This window comes from Aethalodelphis obliquidens, unplaced genomic scaffold, assembly GCF_003676395.1.
Source record: "Aethalodelphis obliquidens isolate GAN/ISIS:26980383/991018 unplaced genomic scaffold, ASM367639v1 scaffold1, whole genome shotgun sequence".
Lineage (NCBI taxonomy): Eukaryota > Metazoa > Chordata > Mammalia > Artiodactyla > Delphinidae > Aethalodelphis > Aethalodelphis obliquidens.
The window spans coordinates 402379-424673 of record NW_020837945.1 but is presented as its reverse complement, the minus strand read 5'-3'; the positions used below and the strand labels follow the sequence as shown (position 1 = coordinate 424673).

At 48.1% G+C, this 22295-nt stretch overlaps 1 protein-coding gene across 5 annotated transcripts in view; it reads right to left on the bottom strand.

Moving 5' to 3' along the window:
- Positions 1-22295, bottom strand: part of LSS (lanosterol synthase) — a 42306-nt gene that overhangs the window by 11958 nt on the left and 8053 nt on the right. For 4 of the 5 annotated variants that reach the window (XM_027128419.1, XM_027128579.1, XM_027128338.1 and 1 more), the window contains exons 7-17: positions 21644-21779; positions 21256-21364; positions 20485-20603; positions 19086-19183; positions 18812-18839; positions 17121-17177; positions 16428-16499; positions 16133-16183; positions 15432-15581; positions 14904-15000; positions 14011-14116 (exon numbers count right to left, since the gene is read on the bottom strand). In XM_027128419.1, coding sequence (XP_026984220.1) covers positions 14011-14116; positions 14904-15000; positions 15432-15581; positions 16133-16183; positions 16428-16499; positions 17121-17177; positions 18812-18839; positions 19086-19183; positions 20485-20603; positions 21256-21364; positions 21644-21779 — 1023 coding nt within the window. The remainder of the gene's footprint in view (positions 1-14010; positions 14117-14903; positions 15001-15431; positions 15582-16132; positions 16184-16427; positions 16500-17120; positions 17178-18811; positions 18840-19085; positions 19184-20484; positions 20604-21255; positions 21365-21643; positions 21780-22295) is intronic. The other variant, XM_027128498.1, reaches the window with a different exon arrangement.

The following is a 22295-nucleotide window of genomic DNA, read 5'->3' as shown; positions in this document are numbered from 1 at the left end:
ACATTCGTTGTCCCAGAAGGAGAAGAGAGAGAGAAAGAACCCGAGAAAATATCTGAAGACATTAGAGTCAGAAACTTCCCTAACATGGGAAAGGAAATAGCTACTCAAGTCCAGGAAGTGCAGAGAGTCCCATACAGTATAAACCCAAGGAGAAACATGCCGAGACACATAGTAATCAAATTGGCAGAAATTAAAGACAAAGAAAAATTATTGAAAGCAGCAAGGGAAAAACGACAAATAACATACAAGGGAACTCCCATAAGGTTAACAGCTGATTTCTCAGCAGAAACTCTACAAGCCAGAAGGGAGTGGCATGATATACTTAAAGTGAGGGAAGGGAAGAACCTACAACCAAGATTACTCTACCCGGCAAGGATCTCATTTAGATTCGATGGAGAAATCAGAAGCTTTACAGACAAGCAAAAGCTAAGAGAATTCAGCACCACCAAACCAGCTCTACAACAAATGCTAAAGGAACTTCTCTAAGTGGGAAACACAAGAGAAGAAAAGGACCTACAAAAACAAACTGAAAACAATTAAGAAAATGGTCACAGGAACATACATATCAATAATTACCTTAAACGTGAATGGATTAAATGCTCTAACCAAAAGACACAGGCTTGCTGAATGGATACAAAAACAAGACTCATCTATATGCTGTTTATAAGAGATGCACTTCAGACCTGGGGCCACATACAGACTGAAAGTGAGGGGATGGAAAAAGATATTCCATGAAAATGGAAATCAAAAGAAAAGCTGGAGTAGCAATACTCATGTCAGATAAAATAGACTTTAAAATAAAGAATGTTACAAGAGACAAGGAAGGACACTACATAATGATCAAGGAATCAATCCAAGAAGAAGATATAACAATTATAAATATATATGCACCCAACATAGGAGCACCTCAATACATAAGGCAACTGCTAACAGCTATAAAAGAGGAAATCAACTGTAACACAATAATAGTGGGGGACTTTAACACCTCACTTACACCAATGGACCGATCATCCAAAATGAAAATAAATAAGGAAACAGAAGCTTTAAATGACACAACAAACCAAACAGATTTCATTGATATTTATAGCACATTCCATCCAAAAACAGCAGATTACACTTTCTTCTCAAGCACGCACAGAACATTCTCCAGGATAGATCACATCTTGGGTCACAAAAAAAGCCTCAGTATATTTAAGAAAATTGAAATCATATCAAGCATCTTTTCTGACCACAATGCTATGAGATTAGAAATGAATTACAGGGAAAAAATGTAAAAAACACAAACACACGGAGGCTAAACAATATGTTACTAAAAAACCAAGAGATCACTGAAGAAATCAAACGGGAAATCAAAAAATACCTAGAGACAAACGACAATGAAAACACGACAATCCAAAACCTTTGGGATGCAGCAAAAGCAGTTCTAAGAGGGAATTTTATAGCTATACAAGCCTATCTCCAGAAACAAGAAAAATCTCAAATAAACTAACTAACCTTACACCTAAAGGAACTAGAGAAAGAAGAACAAACAAAACCCAAAGTTAGCAGAAGGAAAGAAATTGTAAAGATCAGAGCAGAAATAGATGAAATAGAAACAAAGAAAACAATAGCCAAAGATCAATAAAACTAAAAGCTGGTTCTTTAAGAAGATAAACAAAATTGATAAACCATTAGCCAGACTCATCAAGAAAAAGAGGGAGAGGACTCAAATCAATAAAATTAGAAATGAAAAAGGAGAAGTTACAACAGACACCGCAGAAATAGAAAGCATCCTAAGAGACTACTACAAGCAACTCTATGCCAATAAAATGGACAACCTGGAAGAAATGGACAAATTCTTAGAGAGGTATAACCTTCCAAGACTGAACCAGGAAGAAATAGAAAATATGAACAGACCAATTACAAGTGATGAAATTGAAACTCTGATTAAAAATCTTCCAACAAACAAATGTCCAGGACCAGATGGCTTCACAGGTGAATTCTATCAAACATTTAGAGAAGAGCTAACACCCATCCTTCTCAAACTCTTCCAAAAAACTGCAGAGGAAGGAACACTCCCAAACTCATTCTATGAGGCTGCCATCACCCTGATGCCAAAACCAGACAAAGATACTACAAAAAAAGAAAATTACAGACCAATATCACTGATGAATATAGATGCAAAAATCCTCAACAAAATACTAGTAAACAGAATCCAACAACACATTCAAAGGATCATACACCATGATCAAGTGGGATTTATCCCAGGGATGCAAGGATTCTTCAACATACGCAAATCAATCAGTGTGATACACTGTATTAACAAATTGAAGAATAAAAACCATATGATCATCTCAATAGATGCAGAAAAAGCTTTTGACAAAATTCAACACCCATTTATGATAAAAACTCTACAGGGGGCTTCCCTGGTGGCGCACTGGTTGGGAGTCCACCTGCTGATGCAGGGGACGCGGGTTCGTGCCCCAGTTCGGGAAGATCCCACATGCCGCAGAGTGGCTGGGCCCGTGAGCCATGGCTGCTGAGCCTGTGCGTCCGGAGCCTGTGCTCCGCAATGGGAGAGGCCACAACAGTGAGAGGCCCGCATACCGAAAAAAGAAAAAAAAAAGCTCTACAGAAAGTGCGCATAGAGGGAACCTACCTCAACATAATAAAGGCCATATATGACAAACCCACAGTAAACATCATTCTCAATGGTGGAAAACTGAAAGCATTTCCTCTAAGATCAGGAACAAGACAAGGATGTCCACTCTCACCACTATTATTCAACATAGTTTTGGAAGTCCCAGCCACGGCAATCAGAGAAGAAAAAGAAATAAAAGGAATACAAGTTGGAAAAGAAGTAAAACTGTCACTGTTTGCAGATGACATGATATTATACATAAAGAACCCTAGGGCTTCCCTGGTGGCACAATGGTTGAGAGTCCGCCTGCCGATGCAGGGGACACGTGTTCGTGCCCCAGTCCGGGAAGATCCCACATGTCGCGGAGTGGCTGGGCCCGTGAGCCATGGCCGCTGAGCCTGCGCGTCTGGAGCCTGTGCTCCGCAATGGGAGAGGCCACAACAGTGAGAGGCCCGCGTACCACAGAAAAAACAAACAAACAAACAAAAAAGAACCTTAAAAATGCCACCAGAAAACTACTAGAGCTAATCAATGAATTTGGTAAAGTTGCAGGATACAAAATTAATGCACAGACATCTCTTGCATTTCTATACACTAATGATGCAAAATCTGAAAGAGAAATTAAGGAAACATTCCCATTTACCATTGCAACAAAAAGAATAAAATACCTAGGAATAAACCTACCTAGGGAGACAAAAGACCTGTATGCAGAAAACTGTAAGACACTGATGAAAGAAATTAAAGATGATACCAACAGATGGAGAGATATACCATGTTCTTGGATTGGAAGAATCAATATTGTGAAAATGACTATACTACACAAAGCAATCTACAGATTCAATGCAATCCCTATCAAATTACCAATGGCATTTTTACAGAACTAGAACAAAAAGTCTTAAAATTTGTAGGGAGACAAAAAAGACCCTGAATAGCCAAAGCAGTCTTGAGGGAAAAATTGGAGTGGGAGGAATCAGACTCCCTGACTTCAGACTATACTAAAAAGCTACAGTCATCAAGACAATATGGTACTGGCACAAAAACAGAATCATAGATCAATGGAACAGGATAGAAAGCCCAGAGATAAACCCATGCACCTATGGTTAACTAATCTATGACAGGAGAAAAGGATATACAATGGAGAAAAGACAGTCTCTTCAATAAGTGGTGCTGGGAAAACTGGACAGCTACATGTAAAAGACTAAAATTAGAACACTCCCTAACATCATACACAAAAATAAACTCAAAATGGATTAGAGATCTAAATGTAAGACCGGACACTATAAAACTCTTAGAGAAAAACATAGGAAGAACACTCTTTGACATAAATCACAGCACCTTTTTTAATCCACCTCCTAGAGTAATGGACATAAAAACAAAATAAACAAATGGGACCTAATGAAACTTAAAAGCTTTTGCACAGCAAAAGAAACCATAAACAAGACGAAAAGACAACCCTCAGAATGGGACAAAATATTTGCAAATGAATCAACGGACAAAGGATTAATCTCCAAAATATATAAACAGCTCATGCAGCTCAATATTAAAGAAACAAAGAACTCACTCCAAAAATGGGCAGAAGACCTAAATAGACATTTCTCCAAAGAAGACATACAGATGGCCAAGAAGCACATGAAAAGCTGCTCAACATCACTAATTATTAGAGAAATGCAAATCAAAACTACAATGAGGTATCACCTCACACCAGTTAGAATGGGCATCATCAGAAAATCTACAAAAAACAAATGCTGGAGAGGGTGTGGAGAAAAGGGAACCCTCTTGCACTGTTGGTGGGATTGTAAACTGATACAGCCACTATGGAGAACAGTATGGAGGTTCCTTAAAAAACTAAGAATTACCGTATGACCCAGCAATCCCACTACTGGTCGTATACCCAGAGAAAACCATAATTCAAAAAGACACATGCACCCCAATGTTCATTGCAGCACTATTTACAATAGCCAGGTCATGGAAGCAACCTAAATGCCCATCAACAGACGAATGGATAAAGAAGTTGTGGTACGTATATACAATGGAATATTACTCAGCCATAAAAAGGAACGAAATTGGGTCATTTGTTGAGACGTGGATGGATCTAGAGACTGTCATACAGAGTGAAGTAAGTCAGAAGGAGAAAAACAAATATCGTATATTAACGCATGTATGTGGAACCTAGAAAAATGGTACAGATGAACCGGTTTGCAGGGCAGAAGTTGAGACACAGATGTAGAGAACAAAAGTATGGACATCAAGGGGGGAAAGCAGCAGCAGGGGTGGGGATGGTGGTGTGATGAATTGGGTGATTGGGATTGACATGTATACGCTGATGTGTATAAAACTGAAGACTAATAAGAACCTGCTGTATAAAAAAGTAAATAAAATAAAATTTCAAAAATTAAAAAAAAAAAAACTTTCTTCCACAAAGAAAAAAATATTAACTTTACAGTGGGGAAAACAAGTGGCCATCTCCTTAATCAACGGTCAGTGTTGACACATGCTTCCTAATATGATGCACTGAAAAGCCCCATCACTTTTGTTACTTGCTCGACAAAAATGCTTAATTTTATAACCTGAATCTTGTCATGGGCAAACACAGAAAAACATACATTGAGGACATTCTACAAAATAACTTGCCATATTCTTCAAAAATGTCAGTCATCAAACACAAGGAAAGACTAAAGAACTGTTCCAGGTTAAAGAACTAATATATGACAACTAAATACAATGACCCTGGATTAGACCTTGAGGAAAAATGTTTCCATAAACCACACCACTGGTACAACTAGGACAATTGAAATAAGTTCCATAGATTAAATAACGGTATTATACCAATGTTAATATTGTGACTCATATTTACATAAGAGAATAACCTCATTAAAAAAAATACTAAAGGAAGCCACAACAATGAGAAGCCTGCACACTGCAATGAAGAGTAGACCCCGCTCACCGCAACTAGAGAAAGCGCGCGCACAGCAACAAAGACCCAACACAGCCATAAATAAATAAATAAATTTATTTATTTTTAAAAAATACTAAAGGTCTTCCCTGGTGGCGCAATGGTTGACAGTCCACCTGCCGATGCAGGGGACACGGGTTCGTGCCCCGGTCCGGGAAGATCCCACATGCCGCGGAGAGGCTGGGCCCGTGTCCGGAGCCTGTGCTCCGCAACGGGAGAGGCCACAACAGTGAGAGGCCCGCGTACAGCGCAAAAAAAAAAAAAAAAAAACACTAAAGTATTTAGGGATTAAGGTAATCACATTTGCAATTTACTTTCAAATGGTTCAAGAAAAAACATATGGGAGGGAGTATGATGAGGGAAATACAGTAAAACGTTAAAGTGGAATTAATTAAAGAAGCTTCACCTAAAGCTGGAGTCAAGACAGGCCTGCAAGGGAAGTGCTCAGGCCCACCAGGCATCATCAACTACCCCAAACAGGAAAAAATGGCCCTCCACATCTCGGGCAGGAAGTTGTCTCTGCTTACTATCCCGCAGGAAGAAGAAAACTCTCTTTCTCACGACAGCCCAGCCAATCAGAGACAGCAGCAGCCCATCAATGGGAAGCCTCCATACTCTGGATCCCCAACCCCTCCAACAGACTCTTTGGTTATCACAGCCCCTATAAAAGCAAGTTCCCTTTCTTATTCTCTGAATTTTCCTGTGATCTGTCACAGTTCGCATGTCCCGAATTGCAATTCCTCTGGCTATTCTGAATAAACTCACCTTTGCTGGTAAATTAACTGGCTATTATATTATAAAAGTTAACATTAACAACTGAGCAATAGCTGGAAGAGGTAAATAGGAGTGCTTTTTACTCCTTTTATAACTTTCCTATAATTTTGAAGTTAATGAAGAATTTCAAGTCAATCTAGTAAAATGGAATATCCCATATACGTATTACTAGAGTAACTGACGCCCTCAAACTATACCTAAAAACGCTCCTAAATTAAAAATCTTAATATAACAAGTTAATATATTTGTTTAAAAAATAAAAACTTATGTTCAAACTCTCTAGAGGTAAAAATAATAAAGTAATTGGGAGAAAGTATCTGTAACATAAGATACAGAATTACTTATTGTGCTTAATAAACATGTAAGGCAAGAAGAAAAATCATCCCAGCAACAAAGTTGGAAAGGGTATGAATGGCAATTCATATGTGAAAGAAGAAACAGAAATGACCTATAAACGTCTGGAAAGAATATTTTAGCTCAGTAATCTCCAAAGAAATACAAATGAAGTAAATACACCAGAAAACTATCATAATTTACCTTCCAAAGCAGGAGTTTTTACACAATAACAATAGTTATTCTGTGCTTATCACATGCCAACCTCCCAGTGCTTTCGTGTGGTATGTCAATCCTCCCAGTTCTGTGAGGCTGTACTATTGCCGCACGTGGCAGGGGGAACCTAGGCAAGGGGGTGAAGTGACTAGACTAGGATCTCAAGCAGAGAAGGGGCAGGGGCAGGCGCATCCACCCAGACAGGCTGACTCCAAGCCCACGTGGCTCTAGGGAAGAATAATGGTCCTGAACAAAGATTTAACAAGAGGATACTGGCTCAGGTTAAAATGGGGAAAAGCTGTAAAACAGCAATGAAAATTCAGAAATAACCATCACAACCCGTACTGGAGGAGAATGCCAAACGACAAGGGAAGTTATCAGCTGCTCTCAGGAACCTCACGGTAAACGGAGCCAGTTACGTGAAAGGTGCACCGTGGAGATCAAACAGTCAGAACACCCTCTTCTCAGGGGTGAGGAAGGGCAGCTGGCTTTCTTTCTGCTGCTTTTCTGTATCGTCCAAGTCTCCTTTAAAGAGCTTGTTTTACTTTTATTATAATAATTCTTAAAAAGATGAGTAAGAAGGAAGGTCAATCCTGTGAGGGCATCTCTGAGGACAAGGTTGCCAAAGGAAAGGACCCCAGATCACAAGCACAGCACACAGCCAAGGGACCAGCCTGGCCTGGGTGACAAAATGAAGACTAGACACAGTGCCCGCTTGTGCCCCCTTGTGGCTGCACAGCCTGCCAGACAGAGGGAAACCAGCAAAAACATGACTGGATACTCCTCCAATTTTTTTGGAAATAAAGCAACATGCTCCTAAATAACTCATGGGCCAGAAAACTCACAATAGAAATAGAAAATGCTTTTAACTGAACGATACATCAAAACTTACTTATAAACTTAAGTGTACATTTAAAAAGAAAGCCTGAAAATCATTTATCTAAGCATCCATCAAAGAGAACTTTCTCCTCTGTGGGAGGATTTACTGCAACTTCTTATTTTTCAAACCGTGGTCGCAGACCATTGGTGAGTTATGATTAACATTTATTTAAATTGAAAATATACATATTATTTATACCTATATAAAGGGATAGTATACATCTTTAATTTTAGCTATACCTTATAGATTTATTAATAGATTTATTTATTATCTGTATGTAAGCAACAGTTTCATAAAGTACAAAATAGGATGCACACATGCCATATACTGAAAATAAGAAATACGTGTCCGTTTATTACACTGCTGTCTCAGTTAGTTGTACGGTTTTATACACAAAGGTATGGGCATGAGATACACTGCGTCTCTCACTAAGGAATGGCCCATGCTGGAAAACGGCCACTCTTACACGACGGCAAACTGAGCAACAGAAGCACCGCGTGGCCAGCTGGACAGGCCATTCCAACCACAGCCACCCTTTCTGCCCTGTACACACAGCGATGGCTCCTTAAGGCCAGGCTGCAACCTCTCTGATAGGCTCAGGCTTTGTTGCCTCGCCTTTTCAGATTGCAGCCAGGGAGCAATCTTATAACTACTTGCAAGCCTGGGAATTCTGGTGGCGTTTTCCCATACAGTTATAGCTCAGCGATCAGTTTAGAGGTTGTTCTCCACCTTCAAATCTTTATTCTGCCTACTCAACGCAGAGCAACCCTCTTCAGCAGTGATGTGAGGATCCTGCAGCCCCTGCCTGTTCTATGTTTCCCAGTCTAGTAGAGCAACATTGGGATGAACCTGTAGACACCAGAGAATCTCATAATGTAATTTCCAGAAAGCATATCTTTTATTCTGTATTATGTAGAAAGAATTTATGTTCATTTAATGTCGTTCACAGGCAATTATGCTATCCTCTAAGAGTGAATGTGTAATTATTCTGTAACAACTTTCTTGCATCATTTTTTCTCTAGGTAAGCTTTGTAAGTCTTTGAAATTGAGAAAATAACATTTGAACTAATAAAGTTGAAAAATCAGCATTTTTTTAAAAAAAAAAAGGCTTTAAAAATAAAATACAGACTGCTATAGAAGTTCCCTTGCCAAAACTGATTCATATAAGAGCTAAAGTTTGTTTGTTTACAAAATTACTAGAAAATAGAGATAAAAGAAAATGACTATATATGAAAAGTTGGATGTGTGTTTTCAGTAGAAGGTATGAGGCGGACTTCCCTGGTGGCACAGTGGCTAAGACTCCACGCTCCCAATGCAGGGGGCCCGGGTTCGATCCCTGGTCAGGGAACTAGATCCCACATGCATGCTGCAACTGGAAGTTTGCATGCCACAACTAAGGATCTTGCCTGCCACAACTAAGGACCCAGTGAGCTGCAACTAAGACCCAGTGCAACCAAATAAATATTAAAAAAAAAAAAAAAAAAGGTATGAGGAATAAGGATGCATTTTTGTTGAAAGGAAAAAAAGAAAGTAATTTTGTTGTAAGTAAAATGATTGTTCCAGAATAAGAAAGGAAAAAGGACAAAACCTGAATGGATATAAAAAGCTGTAGGTTTATAGAAAAGGAATCTGGAGAAAGGAATTTTATGTGTAGTCACGTTGACTAAGACTGGAATGGATTTATACAAGTTTTTAAAAAAGGAAGAATTTTAATATCAAAATTACACTGGTTCTGGGACTTCCCAGGTGGCTCACTCGTTAAGAATCCGCCTGCCAATGCAGAGGACACGGGTTCGAGCTCTGGTCGGGGAAGATCCCACGTGCCGCAGAGCAACTAAGCCCGTGCACCACAACTACTGAGCCTGTGCTCTGGAGCCCGTGAGCCACAACTACTGAGTCCGTGTGCCACAACTACTGAAACCCAACGCCTAGAGCCTGTGATCCGCAACAAGAGAAGCCACCACAATGAGAAGTCCGTGCACCGCAATGTAGAGTAGCTCCTGCTTGTTCCAACTAGAGAAAGCCCACACGCAGCAAGAAAGACCCAACGCAGCCAAATAGAAATTAAAAAACAAAAAAAATTACACTGGTACGAAATTAGAATTTGCTTTTCTCTGTTAAAAGGATAGTTTTCTTAGATTATCGGTCTGCTCTTAACAAGAAAGGGTAAACAAATGTTTTTCTTTACCTTTAATGTAATATGTCTAGAAAACTAAGATTCTATGATTTGTCTTTATTGGGTCTTTGATTACTTAAGAAAACTGAGTCTTCTCTATTAAAAGAGACAAGCTTTTTTACAACTATGTAACTTTTCGTATGTGTTCAATTTCATGGGAAGCATTTTCAAATAAGAAGTGATGCTGAAGTTTTTTTAGGAAGTATTTATGTGGAAATTATTAATAAATATTCCAGGACTTCCCTGGTGGCACAGTGGTTAAGAATCCGCCTGCCAATGCAGGGGACACGGGTTCGAGCCCTGGTCTGGGAAGATCCCACATGCCGTGAAGCAACTGAGCCCGTGTGCCACAACTACTGAGCCTGCACTCTAGAGCCCATGAGCCACAACTACTGAAGCCCAAGCGCCTAGAGCCCGTGCTCCACAACAAGAGAAGCCACCACAATGAGAAGCCTACACACTGCAATGAAGAGTAGCCCCTGCTCGCCACAACTAGGGAAAGCCTGTGCACAGAAACAAAGACCTAACACAGCCATAAATAAATAAATAAATTTATTGAAAAATAAATAAAATAAATATTCCAGTAATCATATGAAATTCCCAAAAATCTGGTATGCCCTGATATAATTCCAGCTCTTTTCATTTACAAACAGTTATTATTTTACTCTGATGCTTTTGCAAAAATGTTCCTGCAAAAGTGCTTCATCTTCAAAGAGATTCATGGAAAAGACCCTCACAAGTAATCTAGAATGTAGGCTTCTGATAAGTGCTCATTCATTAGCGTTCTGTTTTCCAAAATTAAAGGACCCTTTTTCTCCTCTTTTAAGCTGTCTGCAACTTACAGCAATTTAGTAAACATTTATCTTTTTCTCCCTACCTGGTCCCTCAAGAATTCTGAAACTCCTATTAAATATTCTTATTTTTCATAACAATACATATTTGCAAAAGTTAAGTAAGAATCTGTTCTTGTAACAGGATTGTAACAGGCTGAAGAGTCTGTTGTCCTGTCTTGTAACAGGAAACAACTGGACAAGTCCTTGGCTTGGCCTCTTAGCCTAAAGAGACTTTAAAGATCCAATATGAGATTCCTCATGAAAAGTTCCAACGAAACAGATTTTAAAGAGCCTATATGGTCAGTCGCTATTCCTGCTGCACTTATATAAATAATCAGGCCAAGTTTATTGAAACTAGACTCAGTTATCTTTGATAGAAATGGAGGTGATTACAGAGAGAAAAATTATGTTTCAATAATACACCTTTATGTACATCAGATTCTAGTACTATTAATTGTCTTTTAAATTTGTTTTCTAAGTGTAAACTGGACTGAATCCTGAATTCTTCTGACTTCCTCCAATATGTGGCTAGAACTCTTACAATTTTCTTCTACTCTTTTGATTTTTGAATCACTATGAAACTAAAACTGCCCTTTTCCCGAAGCCCTGCAAGCAAAAGCTGGACAACTTGATACAAACTTCAACAGCTCATGTGAGGACGATTCTTATGCCTGTTGCTGTGTGGCCACTCAGAAAGATCTCCAGAGACATTCACACTGAAAACCAGGAAAATCTGTCTAATTGCCACACTTGTCCTCAGTGCATCTGAAGATGCTTAGAACCCAGCATCTAGAAACCGTCTCAACTAGCTGCTCTCCAAACTCAGAAACTGAATTTATAATTTCCTTGAATTATTTACCATTATTTTTCTTTTGTTTCCATAGAAATGCCTCTCATTGAATTACCTGATTGCGCAGATCATACAGAGGCCTAATTTATGTGGAAAGACATCTACGATGCTGCCTCCTGAAGTAAACACCCAAGGTGCATCCTGTCCTGAGGAACACTGAGGACATGTGATTGCTGACACAGCATGTGCGCCTCCGTAAACAACTTTTAAAGTTTTTGTAGACTGACTTAGAAAGGTAATACCCGAATCTGATTATAACCCATTTGATTTATTTAATTGATTAAATTTGGGCTCTGGGAAATTTTTCAATCTTGATTATTGTTCTTTTATAGTCATCACATTAACTTCGCAACAGTTTTAAATGCCTACCGGCAGCCACTCACATACCAAATGGTATCCATCAGGATCAGACAACTGGATGAAATTTGCAATAACCACATGAATGATGAAGATGGTGACTACATGGCCCTCCAACCTGTCAATTCAACTAGTGAAAACAGCAAATATGTGACTCTTCAGCCTGACTACAACAACGGTGGAGAAAGAGAATAACACGACACTGGTTGGTGATACTCTCAGCCGGCTGAGACAATGACCAAAATGGGGAACTGTTAAAATCAAAAACAAACAGAGCCCAGCCTCGAAAATTCCCTGAGCAGACAAAACCAGTTTAATCATACAAACAAAGGCTAATTTAGCTTATTTTGCCAGACTAACTTGACCTGGGTCATTTCTTGTTTACACCTCTGGAAATCATAAAGAAACTTGAACTGCTTCCCAAGGTTGATACGAGGTAATCACTGAAAATTCTAATATTGTGACCAATCACTGTGAAGAATAAACAGTTACTGCCTTCTCACAATATAAGCTCTTTATAACAATACATGCCCGAGCCTCATTCAATGTTTGGGTTTGTGCACTCTTGGGTTGCAAACTGTCTTTGTGGTGTGTGCGTGATAGATTTTTACTAATGATTCATTGGCTTTACTTTTAGCTATTTATGAACCTTTGACAAAATCCTAAACAAAATACTTATCAAATTGAATCAACAATATATAAAAAGTAAAGCACATGGTGACCAAGCTGAATCTATACCAGGTTTACCAAGAGCCATGAAACAACAGAACCATACGAGGATGAAGGAAAATCTGCAAGAACCGCACAGAGCCCATGACACAGCAAGTCCACGCCCACGCCCTCAAGAACGGGGGCCTCTGTGCCCGGAACACAAGCCTGAGATTGCTCACAGCAGGATGATCCATAATAACCCCGAGAGCCCTGAAGGATATACAACAAGCACAGGCATAAACAAAGCATGGCGTCTGCACTCGACAGTGGGGAGAGACAGACGTGGGCTTCCACGTTGGGATCACAGTGGGCAGAGGAGAGCCAGGCGGGGAGCTTCTGGTAATGTGTTTGCCCGACGTGGTCACATGGGTGTGTCCACTTCATAATTAATCCAAGGGCTATACGTATGGTTTGTGTACTTCTCTAAACATGTGCCAGACTTCAACAGGAAACGTTTATTTAAAAACTACCATTATTTGGGCACAAGTGGAGCTGGGGGTACAGGCACACCTCATTTTATTGTGCTTGGCTTTACTGCACTTCGCAGACACTGTGTTTTTTACAAACTGAAGGTTTTTGGCAACTCTGCATCAAGCAAGGCTATCAGTGCCGTTGTTCCAACAGCATTTGCTCACTTCATGTCTCTATCACATTTTGGTAATTCTCACAATATTTCAAACTTTATTATTATTATTATATCTATTATGGTGATCTGTGATCAGTAATCTTTGATGTTACTATTACAAAAAGAATTTGACTTACTGAAGGCTCAGATAATTGTTAATATTTTTTAGCAATAAAATATTTTTAATTAAGATACATACATCGTTTTCTTAGACATAACGCTATTGAACACTTTACAGACGACAATATAGTGTAAACGTAATTTTCATATGCCCTGGGAAACCAAAAATTCACGTGACTCACATTACTGTGACATTTGCAGTGGCTGGAATTGAACCCACAGTATCTCCTAGGTACACCTTTATGTGTCTTCTTTCAATGTTACTAAGAAGACGCAAAAAAATAACTCATTTTTGTGTTATAACTGTGCTACTCTGAGCCCCAGTGCACACATTTGATATACTTCAGGGCCTACAGCAGGATTCAGGAGCATCTGAAACCCCTTCCATTTTTAAATGAGTTTTATTCCAGAGCCCCCTGCCTGAGATGGGCCCCCGCCCTGAGCACCCCAAGTGAGCAAATGGCTTGCCCTCAATGACATCAAGGTTGTCTGATTTCTTGGCCCCAAGCTAATGGTACCCACGCTGTGTGACTGAGCATCCCTGTGCCAAGGCCGCCCTTACCTGATCTCTCCGGCCCTGTGGTCTGGGAACTGCTTGTGGAAATGCTTCAGCGCCTGCATCACAGCCGAGGTGCACTCCACATATGTGTAGTCAATCATGATGTCCCCTGGGAAAGAAAAGGAAGGCTTGAGAAATGTGAACTTCACCTCAGCTGCCCAATTCGGCAATTCAGGCCAAACCGTGACACAGGAGAACGCCGTAACATGCAGAGCCTGTACAACACATCACGAGCCTGACCATCCTCCAAAGGCACGGAGGAAGCACCACCAGCGAGCAGCCCGGTGACGTGGCCACCAGGTGGGAGGGAGGCACCTACACAGGTGACCTGGAGGCCCATCTGTGCTGCAGGACAGCCAGGCCAGTGGGAGGGTAACAGGGAAGCGCACACAGCAGAGCTGCAGCCCACCCTGAGAAGGCCTCCACAGGAGCACATCTGCCAGTTACAGGAGCCCGACAAATGCAGACCCGAAGGAGGGTACAGGGGCGCACACAGACGCAGCAGGAGGACACAGGCAAGCGGGTCCCCACTGTCACCTCCCTGTGAGGAGCTGTGGGCTCCGTGAGGAGCATTCAGGAGACAGGCCGGCCTCCGCAGAAGACAGAGCAGGAGCCGGCCCAGGCTTGGGCCAGAGAGCTGGTGTGAATCCCACCCACCTCCGAGAGGCAGACTGCAGCTTTTCTATCCACAACCAGGGTCACCGCACCCTGGAAAGTCGAGAAGTACGGAACACTCTGGTGCCTGGGGGCTCCTTAGAGCATCCGCCCGCATCTGCCAGAACATTTGTTGGTACTGCCCCCCGCCAGGGGAAAGAGCTCCAGGCTCTGGCGAGAGGGCCAACCTCAGGCATGCAGGGGCCCCGAGTCTGTGGCCACGTAACTGGCCGACCACTCACCGAAGATCTCCGAGGGGTTCAGAAGCTCCAGAAGGTGTCCCCCACGCTTGGTCTCGTAGGTGGCAAACCCTCCATCAGGGTTTCTCATGCTCAGCAGCTAAAACCAGAGGGAACATCCTGAGAATTCACCCACGCGCGAACATCCTGAGAATTCACCCACGCGCTGAGCACGTGCAAGGGCCCACAGGCTGTGGCACAGTTTCTAGAAACACCCCAAGGCTAGGAACCAAGGAGCAGGGATGGGAAACAGGGAGCTGGTTTTCATGTTAAACCAGGACCCTCAGGCGCCCAGAACAGTGGGCTGCAACCTTTATCAACCGGGTACTCCGTGACCACCTGGGACCACTTCCCGGCACGTGCATGCTTACCACTTATAAAGCACACGTGCGCCACCAAATTATGTGATCTCCACCGTAAAAATTGGAAAAAACTTGGGTGTGCTAAGAGGGTTTGTGGTGGGGTGGCCAAGACTCCACGTGCACAGTGCCCTCAGCTGTGTGACCAGAGCCCCACACCCAGCAGCCTCACCACAGCGACAGCATCGAAGAGCCGCTCTCGTGGGACGTGCTTGGTGACAAAGGGACACTTTTCCTGCAGGAGAAGGAGGGACTTCAAGGCCTCAGCTGTGCAGTCGGCAACAACCCAGCCACAGTCCAGTGTGCTGAAGGAGAAGCCGCCCTGGAAAGTGTGGGGCTGTAAGGGTGGAGGCCAAGCCCACACCTGGCCACCCCATGCCATGGCACCTCGCACGCCTGCACAGAGCCGAGGCCCATCCACAGTGGAGGTACAGCCACAGCCCCAAGCCACACACACGTGGATGGCCTCCAACTTCCAGCACAAGGACTGCAGCCTCTGCCCGTCACCGCCTTCAGGCTCTACTGTGGGACGGGCACAAGCAACCCGCTGTGGGAACGCAGCCATGGCCATGCCCATGCCCCCACGTGCTGCAAGAACTGCTCTCCCCACTCCTCCCCTCATCACTGCCATTCATGTTCTGACAGCTTATTTAATGTCTGCAGGTGCTGCTAAGTGCACACAGTGCGTGACATGGCGGGATGAAGCCCACAGAGCTCAGCTACTGCATTTATGCACAACTCTTCAGTCAGGAATATCTTGGGTACATCAGTGGAACCCCGCACTGTGCATCTATCAGAACAGGAAGCCGAGGAGAGAGCCCTCCTCGAGGGCAAAGCCCGGCTAACTGAGGCGGGTGGGGTTGGCCGCGGTACCTTGCTCATCTGGCGGTAGTACTTCTGGTAGTCGGGGAGGTTGTCTGGGACCTGGTGAGAATCCGAGGGGCAGGAGGGAACACGTCACCACCATAGTACACAGACACCGGGCAGGGAGGGGCCAGCACAGCAGAACATGCAGGGACCCAGTGCCGCCGCCCTCATGGTCACCAGTGCCAGTGGGAACCCTCCAGGTAGCACCCACGTGGCCCACTGCCCCCACCCACAATCAGGGCACGCCCTGGGCTGGAGGGGCACCCTGCCTGTGCGAGGCACGGACCAGGCCTGGTCTCACCTGCGAGACCTGGAGATACTCATGAGCCTTCTGCAGGCAGGACGAAAACTCTGGCCTGTGTTGTGCACCCGCCTGGGAAAGAGGAGGGGGTGAGCCACTAGCCGGCACATGCCTGCGTGCGTGGCTGGTCCCTGGACGACCCTGGCGATACCCGGCCACCACTGGGAACCAGGAGCAAACCCACCCAAGTCTCGGGGCTCTCGGGTTTCTGCCGCCAAGTCGGAAAGACATGGTGGAGTGACAGCAGAAGAGATGGTCCACACCACCCTGGCCCCAGCCCCAGCCTGTGCCCACAGGGCCCCTGCCCATCTAAGGCAGGCCCCCACGTGGCCCAGACTCCCCCGCAAAACCTGCCAACCTCATTCCCACCAGCATAAAGACACGCTCCTGTTTCTCTCTAGTACGTGCTCAGAAGCATCCGTAGCAAGCAATCTGAGCACTGAGAGAGCCTGGAGCCTGCTCCCCCTTACGAAGACCCCACCACCTCGTCACCTCGGGAACAGCCCTCACAGGGCTCCTTGCCCCCGAAGACTTCAAGCCAGCCCCACACCTAGAGCTGCCAGCAAGACCACTGTCTCGGAGCCCGGGTAAGCGAAGGGTCAGGGCCGGCAGGTGCCGTGTCCGGCTGGATGCAGGGGTGGACAAACAGGAAGAGGAGGTGGAGGCTGGAGAATGAGGGACGGAGCCACATACCTCCAGCAGAGCCTGGATGGCGAACGCGGTGTCCCAGATCTGCGAGCCATTGGTGCCCTGTGCAAAGAGGACAGCCCTACAGCAGCCACCTCCCACCCCCACCCCAACTTCCCAGATCTGATGGGTGCCTAGAGGGCCAAGGAAGGTGCAGGGGCATCCACCAGCTCCTGCAGAGAGGTAGGAGTCCAACTCCTCACCCCAGGCTCTGGGCTCTGTACCCCTAAAGCCCACGAGGCCCTGAGAGGGGCTGGTCCTGCAAGGAGACGTGGGTCAGGCAGCCAGGCCACCAGCCAGGACAGAGCTCCTCAGAGCACTTCCAGGATTTGGAAGACCACCGCCATGGCCTCCACTGCTTGCCCACTGGCACGGAGCCCAGACAAATCGGTGGCACTAAGGGACACGAGACACTGCAGCCTGGCAGGACAACGTGTGGGAAGAACACACACAGCGCCTGGCCAAAAAGACCTGAACCGATCAAGCCTCAGGGCCGAACCGCCAGTTTGCAGAAAATCTGGGGTGCAGAGCAGGCAGAAGGTAGACATGCTAGGGACAAATGACCCAGGAGAGAAGGGCACCAGGAGACTGTAGGACAAAGGCAACAGCAAGGATCAGCCTCCCGGACTGGATCCTGATACCAATGAACACACAGCAAAACCCCACCGGGGGCTGCCGTGAACTCAGTGCGGACGGCACGGCAGTTTTGTCAGGACCAGAAGCCCTCGTAAGCTCCAGGGCTGGAGGTGTCAAAGCGGGTGGGGAGCCACATGAGGGCTCGTCACCCTCCTCTACTTCACGTGTTTCAGGAATATTTTCACACAAGACTGGCAGCGTGGGGGCCAGGGAGCTGGAAGTGGGGCTCAAGTGCACCTGGCAAGGGCACCTGGGGGGGTGGTCTGCGCTGGGCGGGGCTGGGCCCACGTGCACTCGTCCCAAAGGGCCCAGAGGTCAGTATGACCCAAGGACATTGCTGGAGGTGCCACATTTGCACACTGAGTGACAGGAGACAAAAGCTCCCGGCTCGCTGACCCCAGGGTCCCTGCAGCCGGGACAGGACCAGGTCAGCCCAGGCTGCCTGGTGACCCAGGAGCCCCACCCCCAGGGACACGCACAGGACGTAAGCTGGGGGAACAGCATCTACAACACCCAGACACTGGAAATCAGCAAACGGTACAAAACAGAGGTGCGGTGTACGCGGAGAGGGGCCACAGGAGTGTGTCTCAGGACTCTGAAGGTGGTACCTCTGGGATGCTCAGCTCACGGGGCAGCAGAGGGCACGGGTTCTACTCTGACCACATCCTGCTGCTGTCCTGACCCCGCTAACCAGAACCAGCATGCGAGCTGTGAGATCATCAGCTGTCCAGCAGCAGCTGGGCTGGCGTCTGAGAACCACCGTGGCCCTCGTCCCCCCCGAGCTGCAGCTCTGAATGACTCTGGTGTACAGACTGCTCCCGTGGTGTGGCTGCAGGCCCTCAGCTCTCCCACCACCCCCCAGGGCCTGTTAGCATCCCTGCCAGACAGCACACACCCAGGAGGTGCCCGGCGGTGCCCCTCAGATGCGGGACAAGGGGAACCTGCAGCCACTTACCACACGCTGACAGAACACATCGGGAGGAGTGACTTGGGATCTTAACAAACCCGAAAGGCAGGAACGGTTGCAAGTAAGCAAGCAGCTGTGGCCCTACAGCCCTTACCTGCACTTTCATGCCGTCGAGGCCCAGCCTGCGAGAAGAGTCCATGTCAGGGAGCAAGGGCAGAGCCGGGGCCCAGAGCCCGTGTCCCAAAAGCAATGCGCCCACGCAGCAGGGGACACGTGAGGACAGCTCCCACCCCCTCACCCAGCTGTGTGGAGGGCCCACCAGGGGAATAGGCCTCCCTCAAACACAGAGTTCCCTGCATGGGACACGCTGGCCTTCAGGCTCTCAGCCACGCCCTTCCCGAGGGCAACGCCCTCGCCGCCACACTCACCAGAGGTAATCCGGAATCCTGGACAAGTGCTCCTGGAAGGCAGAGGAGGCCGGCCCTTCCCTGTGCCAGCACGCAAGCATGTTGATGGTTTTCGAGATCTGGAGGAGACGGCCCTGTCAGGGCTCTGCTCCACACCTGCCGGGGTTCCCGGGCTTGAGGGCCGCAGACCTACCCCACCGAGGCCCCAGCACGGCCTTGCTGCAGGCCAGGCCTTCTGTTCTAACCACTTTCCCAAGCACTCACTGCTACCAGGCTGCAGCCCTGCCCTGGGAGAGGTGGGAATGGGCCAAGGCACGTGTGCCAAGGAGGGAGGGGGACGGCAGCAGCGAAAAGACAGGGTGACCTGTAGAGGTGACGGGAGCCCAGCCAGCTGGTAAGAAGAACCGCCACGAGGGTGACGGGCAAGGCAGGGACCCCTGAGTGGGTACATGGGTTGTGGTGTGTCCTGAGCTACCTGAGATAACTCAGAGGATGGAGGATAGGGCTGAGGGCCACGGGAGAGATGGAGCGACTCGGAGGTGAGACCAGAGGCGCAGGGCCTGACTGCTCAGAGCAGATGTTCTAGAGGCCCAGCTCTCCCACCCCGGGACCTCCTAGGCCAAGGTCCAATTACAGCGCGTTTCTAACTTGCTTTACGCAGCCTTAGGTCAGAGCCCACGCAGAATCCCCTGGCGCTGAAAGGGAAACGACTGGCCCCTCGGTGGGGCGGTGGCAGTTGACGTCCCCCGGGTACCACCCGGCCTCGAAAACACCTGGGAGCAGGGTCACGCGTGGGGCTCATGGACACTGCACCCACTGGGCTCACGCAGAGAAGCCGTGGGCTGACCCAGCACGGCGGCCACGGTCACAGCCGCCCGAGGCTCGCTACAGCGCTGCCTCCTGCACCCAGTGCCCTAAGGCTGCAGGCCAGCCTCCCGACCCTGCACTGGCCACCCGGGCTCACAGCCCCACGGGGCAGAGCAGAGTCAGGAGCCCAGAGGCTCTGAGAAGCACGTCTCGAGTCACCAGCCTCAACGGCAATCAGGAGTGGAACGCAAGCACCCTGGCCCTGCAAACCCCATAGGAGAAAGGCAAATGGTGGGTTATTAGGGCTGGGGAAGGGGAGAGGACCAGGGGAGGAAAAGCAGCCCACCCCACTGGCCAGAGAGACCTCAGGAGGCGGCCTCAAGAAGCAGTGCTCCAGACACACCAGGTGGTGGGACGGGAGGGCGGGCCAAGCACAGGGGTCCTGGGGGATCAGAGGCCCAGGTCCCACGTAAAGGTGTGACCACCTCCAGTGGGAGACCTCACCTCCAGGGAGACCCCCACTCCCAGCTCCATAGACACAGGCCTCTGGGCAACCCGCCCCCAGTCCTCGCCCACCCCAGGCCCAGACAGCCAGTGGGCGAGGGGCGCTGACCGGGCCGATGCTGAGGTACTTGGTGAAGCGGTCGTCGGCTGCGATGTGCTCGTACAGCTTCTGGATGGCCCGCTGCCGCAGGCCGGCGCTGTGGTGGCGCTCGTACAGGTTGAGGATCGCTGCGAGGGAGGGGGGGCGTCAACAGGCACCAGACACGGAGAGGAGTCCCAGCCCCAGCACAGACCCCCCAGGGTGGTCGGCCCACGGCGGCCAGTCTCTGGGCCCCCCCCTTGCCACCCCCTCACCCACTCTCCTTGCCTGCTGGTGCAGCCCCCTCCCTGGCATCCTGGTGCTGCCCTACAGCCCCCGCAGCTGTGCAGAGCATGTTGCCTCCCAGTGCCGACAGGGCGGGTCCCGGCTCCCACCCCAGGGCCCGTCTGCAGGACCAGTGAGGGAACGAACGAATGAATGAGGGGGAACGTGGCCGCCTGCGCACACAGCACCCGCCAGGCTCCAAGGGGAGGCCACTCGGCTCTGAGCAGCCAGGAGGACCCACGGGAGATGGGCTTGGACTGGCCTCGTGGGGTCCCGCCCCTTCTATCCCACTGAGGAGGAACTACCGGCCCCTCAAGGCCCTGGGCTCCGAATCCTCTGTCCAGGAGCCCGAGCCCCAGGTGGGTCTGCTGGACACGAGGTGTGCACGCCGGCCCCCTTGTCCCCACAGGACCCCAACGCCAGGACTCATCGTAGGGCCGTGTCCCTCCGCGTTCCCTGTCACTTTAGGTGTCGACCGACCCCCGGGGGGCCCAGCCAGCCCCTGGGGGCACCCACCATACACCACGTGGAGCAGCCAACTGTGCGGCGTGTACAGCTCATCGGGGGCCACGCTGTCCCTGTGCGCCGGCCAGTCGATGCGGCCGTAGTCCTCCACGTAGAGCTCCTGAGGGCGGCAGTGCCTCAGCCCCAGACCTGCCCATCCCCTCTGCTGCCTGCCCTCCCGAGGGCAGGCCCCGATGAGCACCCTGCTCCCCAAGCCCCACGTCAGGGCTGCTCCCCGGGGACACACTGGGGCCTGGCCTTTGCTCACAGGTGCCCTGCAGCCCATCCCACTGCACAAGCCCCCAGGCAGTCATTTAGGGACAGGAGGTGGACGCTCCACTCTGTGGGGCTCTCGGCTCCGTGGGGCCCCCCGAGAGCGGGCATACGTGGTCAGGCTCACCTGGCGGAGGCTCTGGACCAGCGGGTCCTCCTCAGCGCTCAGCCGGGTACCATAGCAGTAGGCCATAGGCAGGTACACCTGCCGGCAGTGGCACCAGATGGTGGAGGGATGCGCGGGCATCCATTCAGGAAACAGCCTGGCGGGACAGCGTGTCAGCAGGGCCCCCACCACTGCAGCCCGGGGCCCTTTCAAGCCTGAACACGGGGTGGACGGCTGTCTCCGGCCCAAGTGGGCACAGCCGTGCTCCTGAGGGGCGCAGCCCGCAGAAGCCGACGACTTCTCCTGGCTCACCAGGTGCCTCCCAAAGCCAGGAGACTTGGCTCCTCAACAGTGAGGACTGCCTGTGGGTTCCCAGTTGTGACAAACGTGCCACAGTAACAAAAACGTTCATCACGGAGATACCGAGAGAGGGGTCTACAGAAACGCTCTGGACTATCTCTGCAACTTTTCTGGAAATTGAAAACTATTCCTAAATAAAAATCTTCAGGACTGCCACATCTTCTCAAGGCCTGTGTCTTTGATCGTTACCTCTGCTGTACTTCACCCAGATACGCAGCCTGACGTGAGCACGGCTCTGCCAGCCTCCCAGGTAGGGGCGCGCCTGGGCTGTTTTCTCCACCCGCCCCTTTCAGCCTCCATCCACGAGTGAGAG